Below are 21,649 nucleotides of genomic sequence, written 5' to 3' on the forward strand. Positions count from 1 at the left end.
ATAAATGCAATGATGAAGTCTTTCCTTTTAGCTGCCAGGGAAACAAAACAATGTCATTACCCTGTTTGTCACAGATGTGCCTCACACCTATGATCTCTTGTCCATGGTGCGGTGTCTTGCTGAAATTACAGCGCTAAACATCAGAAATGCTAAATCTGTTTTCTTCAGAAAACTGTTAGGAACACGGGAAGACTTGTATAGAATTTGTATTATTACAGAGAGGTACAGGAATTCTAAACAAAACTATCTTAAAAAAGAAAAATATTATCAGTCCAACAGTTCCATTTTAAGAGACTGTTTATTTCCCAGTACAAATACATTTCAAAACTTAGTATTTAGAAACAAGAATAATTGTAGCTTGCATGGTGCCTGTAACCAATCCTTTTACTATGTAACCAGCGTGTTAGTTGCTCCAGCTTCTTATCTTGTATTGAACAGGATCCTGTATAGGAACAGGTACACAACAAGCTGGCGCTACAGTAGTTACAGTGAAAGACACTGCTGTAGCTTGTCAGGAGTTTGTTTCACAATTTTCATTCAGCAGAGTGATTTGTTACCAAAGGTGTTCTATCTGTTATTGGATCTTTAGGCTCTATATTGATATCTGTTTGCCTATCCAATAGCATTACAATATTTTTTTGAAACAGATCCGTCTTTGGAAGAAATAGTTTTCTTGGTGTCAGTGAAAAGATAGCTTTTTAAATGAAATCATTTAATATTACTGGTATATTTCCTGAGGTTTATTTGTAGGATATCTTCATCCAACTCTTTTATTTCAGTTTTTCTGGATATTATTAAAAGTCACAAATGTTTTACTTTAAAATGTGGACTGGTTACTTTGTTTCATCTTACCAGGCAAGAAGTCCTCTGTTCCATCTCAGTTAATGGAATCTTTTAATCTTCTTTTTTTTTTTTGCATTTTCAGTTGTTATCTGTTACTCTAGGAGTTGTGATTATATGCACAAATTTATAGCATTAGTCTTGAACTGTAAACAGCTGTGCATATGGTTATCTGTGTTACCATGAAAACTTCCTTTGAAGGCCATAAGGATATTTCTGCCAATGAAGTTAACTATATTTGTGATTGCTTGCATGAAGGTGCCAGTCATATAGAAACACATACAAAATAATTTAATGCAACCAGCACAGCTCTTTCGATATTAATTAAATTGTTAACAGAGCAAGAAGTATAACTACAGCTATAGGAAAACTATGCAGAAAATGAAAGCTCTTTAAATCAGGTGAGGAAGAGAACAAGAAGAAATCCTTGTTTAAAAGTTCTAAGAATAAATAAACTACTGATTTTTGATGTGAGAGCAGGTACCACTAGAGCAAAGGAGCGTGATGGCTCTCATGTCTCTTGGAAGATCTCTTGGCTTTAGTTAAATGTAAGTTAATTGCCTGAGTTACAAGAAATTTGGTGAAATTTATAGGAGGTCTAGAAAATCTTAGTTTTCTCTGACCTTAAAATTTGTATGTTAATGAATCTTCACAGGGTTAGTGATTAAAGGGCCTAGTGCCCAAAGTGCCAGTACTTACTAAAGATTAAATACTCAGATACCTATGAAAGGAAATTACAAAATTACTCATAAATATTAATGAAGTTGTGCCTTTTCAATTTCAGAAGATTTTAAAAATTACTTGTTTTTCAGTAATACTAATGCTAGTAATTTAAAAGCTTACAAAAAACACTTTCTTACCTAGTTGCCAGTTATAATTCTGCTGATTTTTTTTTTTTTTCATAGTCTTGTTAAACATGGGGATGTGTGCTTGGATGCAGATGAATGTCCATGTTCATGGAAAGGAAAGGAATACTTTCCAGGTGACAAAGTTATTTCTTCCTGTCATACATGGTAAGCAGAGATCTATTTAGGGGGTTGTTGCATTTTAGTGGTTTATTTATGGATTGATTATTCTTTCATCGTTTTTAATCATAAATTTCACAGTAAATTCTGGTAAATCATCGACCCTAATTTTGTATTTATATTTGTTCAAAGAGGTATTAAAATGACATTTGGTGTGTGTGTGTTGTTTTAAGGAGCTTTTACATAACAAAAGAACAGCGATTGGGAATTATTGCTTTTCTTTTTAAAAACCTTCATTTAGAGAAAACACTTTTTTGATTATCAAGGTAATCTAAATTAATATTCCTTGGCTAGTGTTCCTAAAGTACAGGTAAAATCCTTCAAATATTACACCTGAGTGAAATTTGTAAAAGGTTTTTACTTATTCATTTTCACATTTAGTGTTGAATCTGAGCAGTCTAAGGACCCAAAACATAACCCTGTGGCCATAAGTATACAACCACTGCAATAACAAGTTAAGGCGAGTATTGGGCAACATCATATACTGAGCATAGTAACAGATAAATTGGTTCTAATTTTGCATGTGTGGATAAGATAACTGCTGAATTGGTCAGCTTTAAAAGGCAGTGTTCCAGTAGACAAGCATTGATAGGATCATTCAAATACATGCAGAAACCTATTCCTTTCACTATCCAGTGTTGTAAACACAGTATACCCTATATAGCTATGTTACTCTGCTAAGTTTCCTTGGGCACTCTCAGTAGGGCATGGTACACTATTTTAATAGCTTCACAAGAGCTAAGATATGAAAATATACCACATCTGCACGATCCTGAAACAAGCTTGTTTCTTGATGGTCCCCACCTGTTTTCTCCTTTTACCATTGTTGAATGTTGCAAGCTGGCACTAAGCAGCATTATTTGTCTTACTAGAGCCTCAGAAAAATCAGCTGTACTGTCAAGCATCAAGATACTCCAGCTTCTCAGCAGAGCAGTCCTTCCTTTTGTCACCTCTTTTAGCTTACCAGGAACATTTAACTGGTGTCACCTGGTAAACTACTGCTCCTGGCCTGCACAGCTCAGTATAGCCTAGTATGGTGAAGGCATGTCCAGTCACCACTAATCAGTGCCTTGTCTGGATGTCGTTGCCCCCTCCAGCCTTGTGCTGACTGCCTACCTCTGCCTCTCGTCAGGTCCTCAATATCTGCTCTAGAAGATATTTGTAGCCCTTTGGTCGACTGGTGAAGGGACTTACAAGCCATCTCCACTGGGCAGGCAGGTAAAGCGACCCGGGTTGTTCAGCCCTTTATTTCCAAAGTCCTCTCCAATTGGACCTGGTGTGGGATTGCTTGCATCAGAAAGGACTATTATATCCCATTTAATACATATGAGACTTCACCAAAGGCAGCAGCAGTGCAGGCAGAAAGACACTGGCTATTTAGCCTTCACTCTTGTTTTTTCTGAGGCCAGGACCATTAATTCATGTACAAATCCTTAAGGTTGTGATGGCTTTTCTAGTCTTCCATATCCAGAAGCAAAGACAGGCAAAGTGGTAATGGCTTTTTGGTGATCAGTTGTCCACTGACAAATGGGAAGTCTGCAACAAGCTGTGCAGACTCAGCACAGGCAAAGCATGAGAGTACTCCTGTGCAAAAAAAAACACTTAAGCATTCATAGCAGTTATAATTACTTTAGTGTTATTTAGCGCACAGAAATAGTGTGTGTTGATACTATCATCTTATTCATAGCTGTTGTTGTGTCAGCAACAAAAATATTAATGTGATTTGTCTGTTGAACAGTAAAATGGTAAATAAAATAACTTTTTAAATTGGCAAAACTGCCAGTGGAATGCCATGAACTTTCAACCCAAGCTCTCGGGTCTGGCTGAACTGCAGTTCTAGGTTTCCCAAGTTTGGTTTTCAGTGCAACTGTCTGAAATTGTTAGCATGTGCTGGCAAGGTTAAACACAAGAGGTTATTACACTAACGGAAAGTATGAGAGCAGCATTTTGATGCTCTGCTGTGGAAGGTAAGATGGGTGGTGCAGTTAACTATGCTGGTTTGCTGTCATATATTGACACCATTGAGTAAATGCTGGTTAGTCTCTGTGGGCTCCTAAACTGGAACTTCTGTGTTCTTAAATAAATACTTCTTGGAAATACATTTTTTAAGAAGCTGGTCAAAGTTTGGAAGATGCTAGCAGCTTTGCTTTTTCGACTAGGCCTCCCTAGATTCTGTATTAGTTTACTTAGTTTGAAACAAGACTGGTGCAGAGGACTTTGAAGGCATTGCATACCTCTTAAACCCTTCTTTCTGACTGTAAATGTGTTAATATTTAAGAAAGTGTGCAAAGGAGCTCCCTACTCCTTACATGTTAAGAAACATTTCTGCATGAGCCCTTAACAGAGCAGCATGTGGAGGAGGATTTGAATAGGCCAAGAGTAAAAATAAAACCTAATGTTTCACAGAGTGCGTGAAAAGCAGCACTTGGTCTTTCAATCCAGATAGATTTTTTTCTATTTGCCTCTCTCCATCAACTTGATTAGGTTCCTGCCTTAGCTACTGCTTTGAGGTGCCTAGAATTGCCTGGGTGAGTCCTACTGCTATCTACTTGTGCTTTGGTACAGCAAACACTTTTTATGCCATACTTTTAACTTATTTTAGCCCTATGCTTAGTGTATTTATATATGTAGCTATACAAAACACAAGCAGTGGGCCAAATCAGTGATGGGATAAGCAGAATCTTGGAAAATATGGAAAATGATACCAGGTTGGTGCAAGTTAAATGGTGAGAAAACAGAAGGAAACATGATGCTAGTAGTAGCTGAAGCAGTCTAAATTTTCTAGGTAGTTACTGCTCTTTTGAAAACAGTGGTGTTCTTGACACCATGATAGCAGTATGAACAGAAAAGGAAAAGTTACACTGGCAAAAACTTCATACTGCTTGGCGCTTCAGTATATGAGATGCCAAACATTAGTGATTTATCCAATATTTCCATAAGTCATATTAGTACTTTAGTTGTAAAATGTGAAGCATTCATTTCATCAGAAAATTCAAAATTCAGTTTTTTAAAATAAACTTAGATATGTGCTGAAATTATATCATTTGCTGTATTTAGTTTAACCTATATTTATAAATATACCTGTGGTAAAGACATGCCAGAGCACCAGCTCTGCTGTCTTTATCAAGGGAAGTTTTTTAAGTGTCCAGGTGATTTAGAAACATGAAAAATAACATTTTAAATATGACTTCTGGGTACAGAAAATGAAAATCTGTCCATTGAAAATGTTACTTAGATTGCAAGAGAGTGATGTGGAAAGAGACATAGTATTCAGTACTGCAAAGCCTCCCTGTTACGCAGTTAGAAAGCGAAGGTAATTCAGAAAGGTCTGAACAGTTGCTTTGTGTATGTGTGATGAAAGAGTCTGATGCTTAAGATGGTTGTAGACAGAACTTGAACTATTCTGGAAAACCCTAAACTGTTAGGCTATGGTTTGGGAATGAGAATACCTAGGCATCTGAAAAGCCCAACACACACTCTTTTAAGGGATCTAAGCACCAAAAGGGTGCTACTGAAATTTTTCCTTTATACTTCTATGAAATTCTCATTCAAGCAGAGCGTGCATAAAGACTGTAATAATAGGACACATTGCTTGTTGATTCCAAGATTCAGCTCATATAGAAACAAATGTTCTGTGAGAAGCTGAAAAAGAAAGCTTTATCCTTGTGGCATATTATTGATGTGAGTTAAATGATGTTGGTTTTTTTGTTTCAACAAAGGAAATGCCCTTTCAGTGTTGATATTTTCCAGAATCTATACATTCTAACAGGAAGAAACACAGACTGTATGAGTTCAATATGTGCTGCTTTTTTTTTTTCTCTCCAGAGAATCAATTTATATATGCTACTTCTAGTTAACATTTCAAAATGCTTCTGTCCACAGTCACCATACTTGCATGGATTTTGGGGTTGTTTTTGCTTGTCAGTGCAACAGCTGTAATCATTTGTCTGTGACAGTTGATATTACCATTACTGGTCATACTTTTTCAGCATTTGCCAGCACGGATCATTTCAATGCACCTTCCATCCTTGCCCATCAATGTGTACTGCATATGGGGATCGGCACTACAGAACATTTGATGGATTAACTTTTGACTTTGTTGGAACTTGTAAGGTTTACCTGGTTAAGGTAAGACTTTTTTTGTAAAGCCTCTCTAAAAGTGGATTTTAAAATTACCTGTTAAAAACTACCCTTCTACTTATTTCATATCTGTACATTTTACTGAGTCTTACATACTGTTTTTTAAGCTTTGCTGTTGCTTAAGACTTAAAATCTTACGTAAGAATTATACAATGAGGTTTCTGCTAATCAAACTGTGTAACGATGCATATTTATATTAGTGTATTTAAAAGTGGCCATTCCTTTTTTTTGTTCTTGTTCTTCAGGGTACTTCTTCAACCAGTCTTTCTGTTGTTATAGAGAATATTAACTGCTTTAATACTGGAATAATTTGCAGAAAAAACATTTTCATTAATGTTGGAAAATCTTTTTTAATATTTGATGATGAAACTGGAAACCCAGTAAGTTTCAGTCTTTAACACTGATCAAATGGTAGCATATGTTCTTCTCTGGATGTTTTTTCCTGTTGTTAGCAAAAATTTACTGTACCGCTTAAGTAGCAGAAGCATAAATATCTTTACCCTGAATGCTGATCACATCTAGATTGTTCAATGGAAACCTTAAACAACATCTTATCTGTATTTAACAAGAATGTTTGATGAAATGGTTGTAGCTCTTTTGTTTAGACTTCATTCCTGTTTAGTGTCGTAGGAAAAATCCAGGTGGTTTTAAGTCAGTGAAAGTTTTGCTATTAATTCCATTAGAACCAAGAGTTTAGTCTGGCCTGGAACGTATAGGAGGAATATTCCTATACAATTACAATAAATAAATTGCAGTCCCTGGTAACGGCAAACTCCATTGCTATAAATATTTAGTATTTTCAGTAATTTTAGTATAAATAGTACTATCTATAGTTTATAGACTGGCCATACAAAGGAAGTTGTGTCTCTTTGTATGAGGCATTGTATAGTTAGACGCTAGACATCTTAGTCCATGCTACAAAAAATTTGGAATCTGATTGTTATTGGATGGAGAGAATAATGCCTTACATAAATAAAATTGCAATCTCTAGACATATTTCAACAATTCCTTATCTCAAGAAGTTGCTCCATGTATCTTTATACCTATCCATACTCAAAAAAAAGCACGTGCTTAAGACCTTCTAAGTGCAACCATGTATAACTACGGGAAAATCATAACCAGGAACCTTAAGACTAATTTTTTTGCTTCCCAAATGAGACATAAACATTTTAATATTTGCTGCAGTTGCCATTACTCCTCCTGTAAATTTGATATAAAATCAAGTTTTAAAATAGGAAAATCATAAAAATATAACACAGTTGGCAATCAACATCCAGACTACTTTTGTTTAAGCATTTAGCCTGCTGTGGCCTTCTGTCAGTTTTTGGACTTCTGTCTGAGAACAGTGTTACTCATTTTATTTAGGTGTTTCGTTTCCTGTCAAGTGAACATTTTGTGAAGACATTACTTCCATTATAAGCTGCCTTGTTTTGTTTTGAACAGAGCTTATCCAGTTATATAGACAAACTACAAAAAATGCAGTTATGGAAAGCTGGGTTTTTCACTGTTGTTCATTTTCCTGATGAAGACATCACCATTCTTTGGGATCAGAGAACAACAGTTCATGTCCAGATGGGTCATCAGTGGCAGGTAAATGCAAGTCAACACTCTTACTGCCATTTCTTCGAGATGTTTATGTAAGTCTTGTTAAGCAAGACATATTGTCATTATTCAGAGAATAGACAATGTGTCAGAAATCATGGAAGAACTCAGTGGCAAAGTCAAGGAGAGGAGCATTCAACTACCTTGTCAATTAAAATATTCATTCTCATTTACCTTTTTTAGTTACTGTTTCCTGTCTAATTTCTGTAACAACAGAAACAAATATCTTTGGGGCAACATTGTCCTTCAGCACTCATTCCTTATACAAGTGGAGCAGGTGTTATTTTGCTGCAGCGTAAAAAAGCAAGTAGCTCGCAAACAGGTCACTTCTCTGAACAAAAGATCAGCTCCTTTCTCAAAGGCTTGGAGATGCTTAATTGAAAGGAAATAATATTGATATTGTCAAAATAAAATATTTTCTATAGCTGCAGTATCACAAAGAGCTGAACAGTTTTGGCTGAAGTTTAGCTGAAAAGGATCAAATCCTGACAAATTCATAGTTATGAAACTAAAGACAGGAACTTAAGAAGCAAATTTTGAAAATGGTCATGGGCTGGTAGTGTTTTGTGTCATGTGGAAATATGTTTCTATATATCTATATCTTTTTTTCCCAGAGTAAATTGACTGGATTATGTGGAAATTTTGATTTGAAGACAGTAAATGAATTGAGGACTCCAGATAATTTTGAATTAACAAACTCACAAGAGTTTGGAAACAGCTGGACAGCTGTAGAGGTACATAGTAAAAGAATGTGTTTGCTAGTAGATTTTTTTGCTGTTACATCATACCATGTATCTAGAATGAAATCAGAAATTTGTTCCTGGAAGTGTCAGGCAGGCAGCAATGCAAATGACAATATCAATGGTTCTCACAGATCCATTAAGGAGAAGAAAGTAATCGTCTTTTTTTCTACACAGCACTATAGTGTAGAGAAAAATGCTGTACAATATTCTGAATGTACAAGTGGTTTTGAAGACATTTGAACAGTAAAGTAGTCATTTTTTACATAATGGCAGAATTGTGGGATCATTTTAGACTGTGTTGTCAGTTTAGGTGATCTTTAATAGCTGGAAAATATTTAACTGTGAAACCATAGCAATGGAAAGGAAAAATATTCTTTCCATATGCTGAAAAGTTAAAAATGGAATTTTTTTAATGTTATGTGTCTGGTGGTATTCACAGAAATGTTCCTTCCTAGTAGAGTAAAAAGATCTGATTTCTGGCACTTCTAATGCATGTTGTCTGAGTATTGTTTGTCATTTATGTAAGCTAGACTGTTCAGGTGTAAGAAGCTGCGTGGCAGCTCTGTTTAGACCTGTATATACATATGTGTTTTTCTGCTGCCCTCAGACAAATGACACATTTCTTCAGATTGGTTACTTATCCTTTTCTGCAGATTAGCATCCCCTTTTAATTCTGTATCTTAGTCTGGCTTTAGTTTCATAAATGATGCATTTGTTTTGTGTTTTACATATCTCTCTCTCTCTCTTTTTCTTTCTTTTAAAAAACCTCAACACCAAAACTTCGCTTTGCAAGTTCAAAAACAAAGTGATTATGAAACAAGTTTCTCATCTTGTTTTTGCTTTCTGGTTAAGTGTGTTGACAGCTCTGACATTCGAAATCCATGCAGTTTGAACCCCCTTAGAGAGCCATTTGCGAAGAAGGAATGTGGAATACTTTTAAGTGAAGCATTTGAAGCTTGCCATTCAGTGGTGAGTTGTGGTCATGTATAGAAAGATGTGAAAATTAACATACCACTAGAGAGAAACTTTACTCTTCAACTTTCATCACTTTAGATCTTCATCTTGTCTTCTATAACATGATAATTTTGGCTACTGCAGCAAAAGAGAACACAAAAATGTCTAACCCATACCTATTCTGGTTCTAAAATGTGAATGTTTGACTGGACTACCTGCATAGTAAGACGCTTTGGCATCAGTTCCAGACCTAGGTCTTATATGGAAAATGACATATCTCAGGATGTTCAGGTATTAAGACTGTGTTTATGGCTTGAAGAATGTAAGTGTCAGAATAATTCCTAGGGAGGAAGGAGATTTCATATGAAAGACAACGAGGAATCTTGCAGGGTTGCTTTGTATATTATTTTGGAAGAAAGTGGAAGCTGATGTTAAAATTGTATGGTTTAGTCCACTGTATAAGGTAGGTAGCAAACAACTAAGTTCCTCATAAGTGTGTATTACTCAACTGTAAATCTGTGTATCTGTATAACAGTTCAATAAGCAAATTAGCATTGACAGTTTTCTTCAAAATTGTCACTTAAGACAAGACTTCAAAATAATCTAAGGGAAAAATCATAGATTTGCTGTGAAATTTCTAATAATACGAAGAGAATGAACCACTTTCATGTGAAAAGTAGTTTTCCATCTGCTTTATTATTTCTTGCATGTTATGTGTATCTAACTTTCTTAACATTTCTGAGATCTATTGATTTGTGCTCAGTTTAGAGGGAGTTTCTCTTGTTTCGTAAACTTCATTGTAGTTTATTATGTTTTAAGTATTACAAGACCATACAAAACACAAACTTACACTGACATCTTAGTGGGCATGTTCTTAACTGGTCATTGATTTAATTGTGTTACTAAGTACTGTACAAGATTTTCTAACATTCTAATATTGGAATATTTTCTAACAAACTGCTTTTCTTGTGTTTCAGGAAACATCTAATTTAAAATCTTTAATAATTTGAAGTCTTCTATATTAAATTTTGAAAAAGTCATAGCTTTGTATGGAAGTGATTGTTGCCAGTGTCTGTATGAATTTTTTTGATGAGTGATATTTATATTTCCAGATTGACGTCACCTGGTTTTACTCAAACTGCTTGACAGATACATGTGGTTGTAACCAAGGAGGTGACTGTGAGTGTTTCTGTACAAGTGTGTCAGCATACGCCCATCAGTGCTGCCAGCATGGAGTTGCTGTAGACTGGAGGTCCCCGAGAGTGTGTCGTAAGTTTGCTTTGACTAGCATTGCCACTCTGCATTTGTGAGACAAGGACCTGAAAAATCAGTCACATTAAGTTGCCTGGGGCCATGAATTAAATCACTAAGCCACACTGGCAAGAAGATGAGTGGGTGCCTCTCACTGCCCTCCCTCCATGTTCATTTTGGTCTAGCTGGATTACATGCTTCTTTCTATATTTGTGGGTGGTACTCTTCTATATTTAATTCTTTGTCCTATGATGTGAAAGGAAAAGTCATGGGAAGTCTATATCATGATATGACATGCATCCCTCAAACCGAAGTGACAGTTAACAGTTCAAGTAATTTCTGTCTTCAGCAGGACTTCACTTCTTAACGGGGTCTAGGAAACATAGCTGCCTTACTACTGCCCCCAGAGCAAGCATGAAATATAAAGGTCTTCTGAAGAAAAACAATTAGGTTTGTAAGCAGGACTTAGTCATCACCTTAGTATCCCTATTCAACAATGCTTAGAAGCTGTAAAAAAATCTGAGGCCTTTCTCTGTGGCACTCAGTGCAGATGCCTAACGGGAGATGGTCATTTCCCCAGAGACGTGACTAAAAAGGGCAAGATAGAAAGAATGGAAAAAAACAAAACATTTTTTTAATTTTGCAGTTGTACAGAGAGAGAGTATGCAGCTTGCTCAAAATCACACAGCAAATTTGCCATGGAGCAAGAGGGTTACTCTTAATTTTTGATGGAAATTGTATGTGTGTTTTAATGAGAGTATGGAAAGACAGCAAAGCTTAGTCTTAACCACTAGAGGTCAGAATAAGACAGCTGTAGGTACGTAAGCTTAGTATTTCCTGCTAGAAAATAGTATTTTTATTTAAATCAATGTGGCTTTAATAAGTATTTTATTTAAAGCAGTAAATATTTGGCAATATTTTTTTAATAAATGTTTGTGTATAATATATCTTGGCCAAGCATTTGGCTTACCCCTTAATTGTAAAGAGTAATAGAAAACCTGTTTATCTGCAGAATACCTGCAACTGCATTTCTTTTCTTTTTATTTTTTAGCTTATGATTGTGAATATTTCAACAAAGGTAAGTCCTAAAGGAGCTGATAAAATAACAATAGAATTTTTAGAGTTTTTATGTAAGTCTTAGTATTTTGTATAAAAATGTTATAAATGTGTTATAAAAAATGTATAAAAAGTGTTAATGAAAATGGTTCTTAATGATATATTATTTAAATAGCCAAGATTTTTATTTTGCTTTTTGAAATGCTTTTAATTTCAGTCTTTTTTATACCTGGGCCTTAACCAAGAATACATGTTTAACTCACTTTCTTTGCATTTATGGATAATGATTAAACTATTAAATCTTTAAGTAATTAATAGACCATTCAACTCAATAGTACTAATGTCACTAATTGCTTAAGGCATACTGCAGTTCAAAGCTGATAACCAGTGGGTCTGTTAAACCAGCCGTGATCTCCTGTGCAGCCTCCAGATGGAGCTAACGATTAAGAAGACTACAATTTGAGTGCGGAAAAGGGGAATAACGCACCGTTTAGGTGTCTGACCTAGCTTTAAGTCCCTGAGCAACAAGCATTGCTGCTGCATGAGAATGGCTCTGAGAAGTGTGAAACTTGTACAAGGTGCTAGAGTAAACCTTGAATCCGCAGTGGTGCTGTACTGCTGTGTTAAGACTGGAATCCGTATTCAGACTATTTTAAAGTGTCATTATGAGTGTCTGCATAGTTAGACGTGGCATACATACAAGCACTGCAAGCCAGATCGATGTGGGGAATGTTCAGGACTCCGGCTATTTATTCTATAACTCCTTTTGTCAAGCTCGTGTAGAGGCCCATCTGTCCACATGGTTTGTGATATTTTGGTCTTCTGTTAGACTCCCCGTGCAGCAGCTCACCCCCAGAAAGATCTTGGACAGAGGCTGAGTTTAAATTAGAACAGGCTCTGAATTTTCTGTATACAGACTGCTAAAAAGATTTTGTGTATTTCAGCCTTTAAATTAATTTAAATAAAGGCCAGTAGAATAAAAGGGCTGATTGAAGGTTTACATTCACTTTCTGGTTTGGTTTGTTTTGTAAACAAAATATGGTCTGATACTAGGTAATCTTACTGCAGTTGCAACAGATTGAAAGTGCAGTGCCTCTAACTTCTGTGGTAGTAGTGAAGTTAGATAACATCGTACACTTTTAAAGTGTGTTACTAGTTTTACCTGTTACTGAATTCCCAGTAAGAAATTAGTTGAAATAGTGGAGAATTGTGCATGTAATAGACATGGTTGTTGTATACTTCTCACTAAGTATCTTGCTTCTGCTTGCTAATCTAGCTTATCAGTATTCAACTTCAGGTGTTTCAGAGCTGCCAAAGGGGAAAAAAAATTATCTCTATGCTGAAAATTTTCTCCTCTACCTCAAATATAGTAGCATTCCCAAGAATTACTTCATTTTGGAGACAGGAAGGTTAAGAAACTGTCTTAGACCAGAGAGAGGTTTTCTCTGTGTAACTCTATGTTTTAATACAGAATGAAATAGTTCCAGTCCTACTAGAAGCAGGAGCAGAAGCCTTTTGTCTTTGGTAAGGGAAAGTTCTCAGCTGGTAGCTGTGGTTTCTCAAGTTTTGGATGGGCCTAAGATACAAGATTATACACCTTGCAACATTTCCAGAACACTGGATATTTTAAGTAATTTATGAAATGTTTTTAACTCCCTGCACTGAAGGTAACCAGAATCACTGTACGTGGCATGGGCTTGTGTCTTAACTGACCCCCTGTTTATGCCATTAGAATCTAAAACTCTGGTTGTAGCGCAGCCTCCTTAGGACTTCAGAACTCTTAATGAATTTTAAGATTAGACGGAACCAGAGTATGAGGGCAGGCTGCAAACTTGTTGGAACAGATTTTAAGGTTCAATGGTATTAGTTGCAACTATGAGCTGAGAAGTTCTGGAACACTTCTACCTTAGATGTATGCTTGCTGTGTCTTGGCTTGTGAGAAGAATGGTAGTGAGGTGAATTGCTCAGGTGTGGTCTAAAATGCCTGGTTTTGTCAGAGAAGGTTACAAAAGTAATTTCAAATAACATTTAAAACAAACTTTAAAACACTTTTCTGCAATGAAATTGGAACTAAGTGAGCAGGTGCGACATTGTAAGATTTGTGCAATGATAACTTTACATGCTTTTGGCTTTTTTTTGCTTACAGGTAAAATATGACCTTTCCTGTGGTTATGATGCTGTTTTCTTCTTTTCACTTTCCAGTGGTTATGTTTGTTTCTAAAATGTTCAAGGAGTTCTTTCATACTTGATGACAACAAACTTTTATTCCCTGAAAAAATGCCTCACACTTTGGACACTAATAAAATAGGTTTTAAAGAATAGTAAGAAGTGTATAATCAGTTAACCATACAAATAAACAATTTAGATTCCAGGATTCCAGGGTGGTCTTGTAGAACACTTTTTACTTCTAAATCAAATAACCAAGGGGTCAGCTAACTTTAATAAACTATGAAACTGAAGCAGATGAGAGGGAGGAAAAGAAAAAGCTAATAATGAATCTTGAAAATTGGAACTAATTATTTTTGACAGTTCTCAGAACAGGTATTTTCTAAAACAGTTTGGCTTTGTTTTGGTTGTCATACTTCAGTGCGTGGCACCTAGAGCTATTTTCAGAGTAGAGTGATGTTTTTCACTATGTGCTGTGTCACAATATTTAGAGCTCAAGCATTTGTGACACTTGTCTTGAAAAATAATTCTGATTTTTTTTCTCAACAGCTCTGGGAAAGGGCCCATACAAACTGGTCAGCTATTTGGATGGAAAGTTTGTAATGGCAGTGAAACTGGTCGATGGTGGTGTTTTCCCAGTGAGAGAAGATGATATTGTTCCTGGACACGCAGTGAGCTTTATGCTGACATCAGGACTTTATAAGCCCAAAGCACATGGTAAAGTCACTGTAACCTAGAGGCTTAAATAAGGCAGGGCAAATTTTGCCCTTGAATACAAGCCTACATTTAAGAATAGACCTTGGTCAAAAGATCTTTTCTTTGTCTGTCAGCTGTACACTGTAATGTTGTCTGCCAAAATTTTCATTTTGTAGTTGAAAAGCCACAGCTTCCTTTCCTCCACCCGCCCCAGTCTTCAGTAGCACCAAACTGGTGTTGTAGCCCAGTGCTCCAGATAAGCGTTTTTCCCCTCACCCTGCCTCTGATGGAACTGGGGCATGCAAAAGTATGGAAGAGATATGATACAAGAAAAATACTCTCAAATTCACTCGCTTTGCCACCAGCACTCATCTGCCCACTTGTACAGAGATGCCTAATGGTACTAACCTGAGCTGTGTAACGGTTTATACTGCAAATTTGTCTCCCTCAGGTTGTGACTTAAGTTTCTACTGAAGGAATGTGTTGCTTATTTAGTAGGTGAAAGAAGCCTTGCACACCTTCAAACAGGTGGAGAAAGCTTACAATAATATATTCAGCACTTTATGACATTGATTAAATGCTGGAACTGTGTGCATACAAAACTTCAATCCCCACAGAGCACTTAAGTCTCAATACAAAAGGTGGTTGTCTTTGTGTAGTCAAAGAAGGGATATGGGTCAGTTGAAAAAATTACAAGCATTTGTTTAGTAATACTGCTGTCTGTAGAACTGACACAGGAACTCATATCACAGAAGATCCAGGGCCAGATTTCTTTTATTAGTTGTATTTTCGAGACACTTGTACATTATGTTCAATTTAGGTTCGGAAAAGGAAGGTCAGTCCTACTATTCTATTCACTTATGAAAACCTCTTGCTCAGCATTTAACCACCTGGCAACTAGAATTTGTGCCTTATAGTCCCATTTGAGTGAATGGCATTTCATCATTTGGCCATGGAAGAGTTTGTACAATCAATACAATGTTTTTCATATCCATGTCTTCATTTAGATCAAATTCTTGGTTCTTTGGTACCTCAGAAAAATGGATGTGTTTTGTCAGTTTCAGACAAATTGTAGGCAATGGAGATTTTGGGGCATTGATGCACTGATTGGCTGTATGGCAAGTATTATAAATCACACTGTCTGTTCTTACTTATTGAACAGCTGCTTGCTACAGATGATTCATAAAAAGATATTCACAAGTGCCACTATGTTTTTCAGATTAATTGAACTTTTTATGCTTAGAAACCAAGTTGGTCTTCCAGAAGTGTTATACCAGAGTGAGATAGTATATCTGTTTAATCAAGATCATTTTTTTTTCCTATGCATTCTTTTTTTCAAGAAATGCTACCCAAGCCTAAAGGGTTAGTTGATTTTACAGTAGTTTAATGGCTGTTTTCAAGAGAATAGCAGAGTTTACAGCAAAATAGAATGAAGTAATTCTGTGAGCAACAGATGCCTGTAACAGGCTCAAGATCTGCCACTCTGCAATTGGTTGTACAGAGGCTTGCTTGAAAATCAGCAGTACTGTTTTCAGGGTAAGGTATCACATGGCTACATTTGCCAGAAAACAGGCTTTGCTCCTAACAGGTGAAGAGCTGGAGAGCTGACTGCTTAGAAAGCTGAATGCAAAATACATTTTTGTAATTTATTTTTAATGAAAGGCTGAGCTCTTAAGATATAAAATCCTGATGGCAAATGTTACTTGTAAAGCTAATTAGATGAAGTTTTAAAAATTTATTAATAAATGGCTTAGTGAAGGCTGTATTCCTTTATCCTGGTGTGGGCAAATGTGTTTATCAGCTTGTATTCTTGCTGAAATCTGTAGGGTATTTAGAAAACTAAATATCCATCAGAATCTAGCTCTCTGAAATCTCTATATAGTATACTTTCTTAAAAGTTTCAGGCTGTTTTCACTGATAATGCCAAAGTTACCTTTCATTGTTTGTGCTACTTATATCAGTAGCAGAATATGAGAATGAGTTTAGTTTATTATGCATATATCATCAAGTAAATGAGTTCTGTGTGGGATTTTTTTTCAGATTCCAACTTGATTTCATTTGAAACAGCTGAGAGACCGAACTATTTTCTTCAGTTAGTCTCCAATAATACCCTTGTTCTTTCTAAATGGAAAAAAAGCGAAGAGTTTCACAACAGATCTACATTTGTCATTCACAAGAATACATGGCTTTCAGGATACAGTTCCTTTGAGTCATTTGCAAAACGAGGATACTTCATCCACATTTCAGCCTCTTCAGTTGACCTTTTGAAGTACCATCATTCAGAGGAGTTCAGACTGTCAACCCTTTTTAAACTTGTAGGTAGGTAGTTAAAGTTGTATTTTATGAGCAGGAGCTTGCTCCCTGTGAAACATACAGGCTAAATGATATTGATATTTTCAGAGATGATGGGATTGTTTACTTCTCCCCTACATCGCTGGGATCTGTGGGTCTTCTGTGACATGCAGTCTCAAAATCTTCTTCCCTGAGCTTTGTGTTAAGGATGAGATTCTGTTTTCTTGTCAAAAGCCATTAAATAGCCTAATACACAACTTTGCTATATTTGCAAACAGATCTTAGAAATACATAGCTTAGTGTATAGTTACTGGGCAATACTTGCTTTGTAGGTGGCAAGAAAATTCTAAAGGAGTAGAAAATTCATGCTGATAAATAATGGATTCACAAAGAACCGAATGTATCTCTAAAACTTAAGGTCTGTGGGTGATGTTTTCTCCTCTTTTCCCTCTGACAGCTGCCAAGAGAGTTTCATGTACAGTGCATTCTCAATGCAGGCTTTGTGGCTTCCTCAGAGGTCATGCCATCCAGTGCTAAGGACATTCCCTGTAGATTACACCTCTTCTTCTTGTTTCTTCATGTTTCCCCTGAAAGGCACCCCGACCTTCATCCACGTATCCACTCGCAGAGGGTCTGCCTTTTGGGATGTTAGCCTCTTGTGTTTCAGGCACCATCTAAATGGAGATACATGCCTCTTGTTGGGGATCTAGATGTCCATTTCTCTAATGTTTCTTGGACAGCTACAGCTCCTGAGTACACAATGTAGACTGCAGTGGGAGTGTTTCTACCTACTTGAGACGTTCCCATTCCTGTAATAGCAGTCCCATGCCAGTGAGTGATAAGGATCAGAAATGCAGGAGATATTCTTAGGACCCTTTGTAGGAGCTGGATACAGAAGTTTCTTCTACAAGAACTGACTACAAACCCCCACAAATTAAAAAATAACTAATTAATCAAGCTCCCTCTTTTAGATATTAAGGAAAAGAAATAATAACTGCTTTCACATATTCTTATACATTTGGGAACTATGTGTTGAAATGAAGATGGCCTTACAAGTCAAGTACATGATGCAAGAAGTCATATTGACTATAAAATAAAGCAAAGCAGATTATTCATTAAACTACCATTTGCTTTAGCATCTGCTTGTCTTGATACATCAGATACATCAAATGCATTTGTATGACTTCATTTATGAACTTCAGCAACAGCTACTACTTGCTGCAACCACTGGCCTTTGTGTGGTATATAAAATTCCAAAATCACTACAAGTGTTTGTGTTCTAAAGCTTTTTATTGTGCTGTAGTTTTAAATGCATTTTTAATTTGTGTATTTGGGTAGCAGAAGTATTTTAACAGGTATTCCTGGCAATACCATTTTTTAAAATCAGTTCCTCATTTTCTGAAACTGAAGTTTGTTCTAAAAGCAAAGAAAGAAAATGAAATATTATAACATGAAGCACGGCCTGACCATGTTTTAGAGTGACCATGTTGAACCTCAGCACAGACAAATCTGAAGTAGACAGTGACTTCTATGACAGAAGAGGCCAACTGTATGCCTCATGGAGCTTCTTGTTATCAAAACATTGAATTAAAGTGTTAATGGTGGCATTGTGAATCTGCCCATGTTTTGCGGTGCATTATGCTGACAGCCTAATGCAGCTGTTGACTGGCACACTCCAACTTCAGAAAAAATGACAGATTTTGTCATTGCCAAATGCCTGTTGCCTCTTGACAAATGCTTGTAATCACAGAGCTGTTGAGGTTTTTGAACAGCAGAATTATAGAGCTAATGCTATTACCAGGATGTTCATACAGCATTTCAAGCAAGGAACTTTTTCTGGACATAACAAAAATATCTCCTTAGTCTTTTATCTTTGAGGGAGGAATGAAGAAGGTTAAAACATGTTCCAATTCTCAGTGGTCATCCATTAACACAGAGTAGTATGTCTTTTCAAGTGTGAAGTCTTTACCCTCCAGTCATTATACCAAAAAATCCTATCTATGCCAATGGAAAACTAAAACAATTTACCTCAGCAAGTGGGATCAGATCAAATGATCAAGAGGCATTTCATTAATCACCACATCCGAGGGCTTGGGTTTCAGATTTTATAAGCAGAGAAACATAGGACTCGAATCTTTCTCCAGCACACTTTCACAAGGGCCAGCCTGCTGATGTAGGGTAATTACATGGTCTAAAAATACAGCAGCATTTGTTTAAGTTAATGGAAAAGTTACACCAGCTCCAGAGTGCACAGGCAAAAGCGTATTGAATTTCTTGCTGACTATTGTAAATGCTTTGCATATTAGATCAGAAACTCTCGAACCGGGAACAGCTATTCCTGCGGAATCAGAGGATAAATATCAGGAGCAGAATAATAGGCCCAGTAAATCCCCTTGGCCAGAAAGTTCCTCATGAGACTTCTTCATGCTCTCTGACGCACATTCAAAAGGAAGAATTTTAAATGATCTGATCACCACAGCAATAGATACACGTCTGTTTAGAGTCAGCTGACGAGTCACTTTTTCCAGTTTCATCGCAATAAATATTGTCACACTGAAATACTTTGACTATAAATTGCACAGATATGATAGGCTAACACTGCAGAGTATTTTCCATGAGAAGTCACTTCAGTTTTAAATTGGGTTATTTTCATGCTACTTAGATTTGTCTGCTGTCCTGTTCCTGCCAATGTTCGACAGTTTGAATTAATAACTGAATTTGAATATTCAGATTATACTCACTCAGAAGAAAATACATTTTGTATTCTGTGCTGGAAGTTTTACCAGCAGTGGATTGGTATGCATTCAGTCAAAAGAAAGAATGTGCTTAGATGGACAAGAACAGAGGTGTCATGTAAGAGTGATCAGTTCACATTTGACAATGTTGGGAAATTAATGGATGTAGGGAATTTATGTGTTTTTTATGGATATACCTGCAAGTTTCTTACCCTTTTTTAAAATAACATGCTCAAGCTAGTTACCTTTTACCTTTCACAGAATTATTATAATATGCTTTACCCTTTTAAGATCACTGTGAGTTAGTTTATATATATTATAAAAATGTAACTCGCCCTATATAAATTCTGCAGCAAAGTTCTTAATAATGTTAGTTATACGCTTTAATAGCTAACTTGCGGTAAATACAAGGCCTGTCTCGGAACTGTCAGCTAAAATTAAAATCTCAAGATGCACTAAGTGTATGCACACTGCACAGAGGTATTTATCAATGTTTGATACAGAGGATTTTTGGTTCCTTTTAATGTTTGTATCATAATTAACTGAAACACATTCAAAAACATAGTATGAAACTGAAAATGAAGTTAATTTTAAATAAAAGCATCTTGAACCTTTAGTCAGATTTATACATGATCTTGTTGACTGTTTTAGCTTCAACTTACTCTTATCCATTTCCATCAGCAGAATTAATTTTCTGTAATGTCCTGTTTTACTCATAATGAGTTGCTCTCAAGTTTAATTTGAGCTTACGTGCTTTGCCAGTCCAATAGACTGTGACATGGGACCTGGGACTGGATAATGCTGAACAACTGCTGTTGTACCTGCAAATCCTGGGTATGTCACTGAACACATCTGCTTGGTAACTCTTGGAATCAGGCTGAGGTTACTGTAGAATTATAATGTCTCTCCTATTTATACCACAAACATTTGATCTCCCATTTTTGATGGAATTAATAGGAGGAGATTAAATAGTTGCGTTAACAAGATTATATTCCTCCAACATGGTAATAGTAAACTAAGACAGAAGTATTTAAGAGGTAGATAATAATACTTTGTTTTCAGTGATGTTTTGGCTAGGCACAAAGTTCAATTTTTCTAGTGATATTTGTTTACATTTCTCATTGCAGAAATTTAGAAGTCATGGGCAGAGTTACTAGTTTGTGTGTGTTAAGTGGGTAGATAGGATTTCATGTTTCTAAACTTGTAACTGAGGAGATAGGCAATCTACGTTACTAAGCAGAGTTTTGCTGCTGTTATATATAGACCTAATTCTAAAGCAAACTTTTTTCCTACTAGATTTTTTGAAATCTTTGGGAAAAGTTGCAAACAGAAAAAAGTGTCAGGTGAGAATGAAAATCCAAATACTTAATTTTTTTTGTTATTTTAAAAACCATTCTTTTCATTAGCTTTTATTAACATCAGAACATTTCAGATTTTAGTGTTGGTTTTTTTAAGTAAATGTCCATTTTTTGAGCATAGAATGAAATTATTCATAATATGCAGATTCTTACAATAGCAGATTTTGTCCCTATGAGGTAAAGGTCAGCATACAAAAAAAAAAAAAAAAGGCAGGATGGACTTGTGAACAGCAGGAATTGTCAACACACATAAAAGTGGCTGAGTTACTAAGAAAGGTTGTTCTGACTCAACAGAATGCCACGATCTGTAAGTGATAAAAAAATTAAAATTGTTCATTAAATGGTAGGAACTGTTCTTATTATGACAGGTTTTTTTTTTTCTGAAAGCCATGAGAATGAGAATCCTAAGTTAAAGGGAAGAAAATGCTTCTCTGATGTCCAAGCAAGCGAGAAATCAATGAAGCTGGGGAATATCTTTTATTATATTGTCTTTGGTAACATGTATACCTGCGTTCATACAAAGGCTTTCTGCAGTACTGTAGCATGTTGGTATGCTCAGATCTTGTTAGGTAAAAGAACTGGGGACTAAGTTGGCATGTCAACTGGAGCGACTGTCACCCAGGGCATAAATTACCATTTTGTAAAGGATTTGCTGTGTCACTGAACCAAAGACAAATGCCGATAGACTTCACCAGTAGACACATGGTTATTTTCAAATGCCATGACAAATCCTTTTGAGGAACACATGCCTCATATAAGAAGCTTGACTCATTGTCTGTAAACTGTGTATC

The 21,649-nt window shown here is 36.0% G+C and overlaps 1 protein-coding gene across 1 annotated transcript in view; it reads left to right on the top strand.

Annotated features, from left to right (window-relative positions):
* OTOG (otogelin) overlaps positions 1-21,649 on the top strand; it is a 104,458-nt gene that overhangs the window by 44,547 nt on the left and 38,262 nt on the right. The window contains exons 24-33 of the mRNA XM_056355075.1: positions 1,746-1,853; positions 5,855-5,993; positions 6,251-6,385; positions 7,449-7,595; positions 8,222-8,341; positions 9,203-9,319; positions 10,417-10,573; positions 11,607-11,633; positions 14,327-14,494; positions 16,514-16,792. Coding sequence (XP_056211050.1) covers positions 1,746-1,853; positions 5,855-5,993; positions 6,251-6,385; positions 7,449-7,595; positions 8,222-8,341; positions 9,203-9,319; positions 10,417-10,573; positions 11,607-11,633; positions 14,327-14,494; positions 16,514-16,792 — 1,397 coding nt within the window. The remainder of the gene's footprint in view (positions 1-1,745; positions 1,854-5,854; positions 5,994-6,250; positions 6,386-7,448; positions 7,596-8,221; positions 8,342-9,202; positions 9,320-10,416; positions 10,574-11,606; positions 11,634-14,326; positions 14,495-16,513; positions 16,793-21,649) is intronic.

The sequence above is a fragment of the Falco biarmicus genome, chromosome 10 (genome assembly GCF_023638135.1).
Source record: "Falco biarmicus isolate bFalBia1 chromosome 10, bFalBia1.pri, whole genome shotgun sequence".
Taxonomy (NCBI): Eukaryota; Metazoa; Chordata; class Aves; order Falconiformes; family Falconidae; genus Falco; species Falco biarmicus.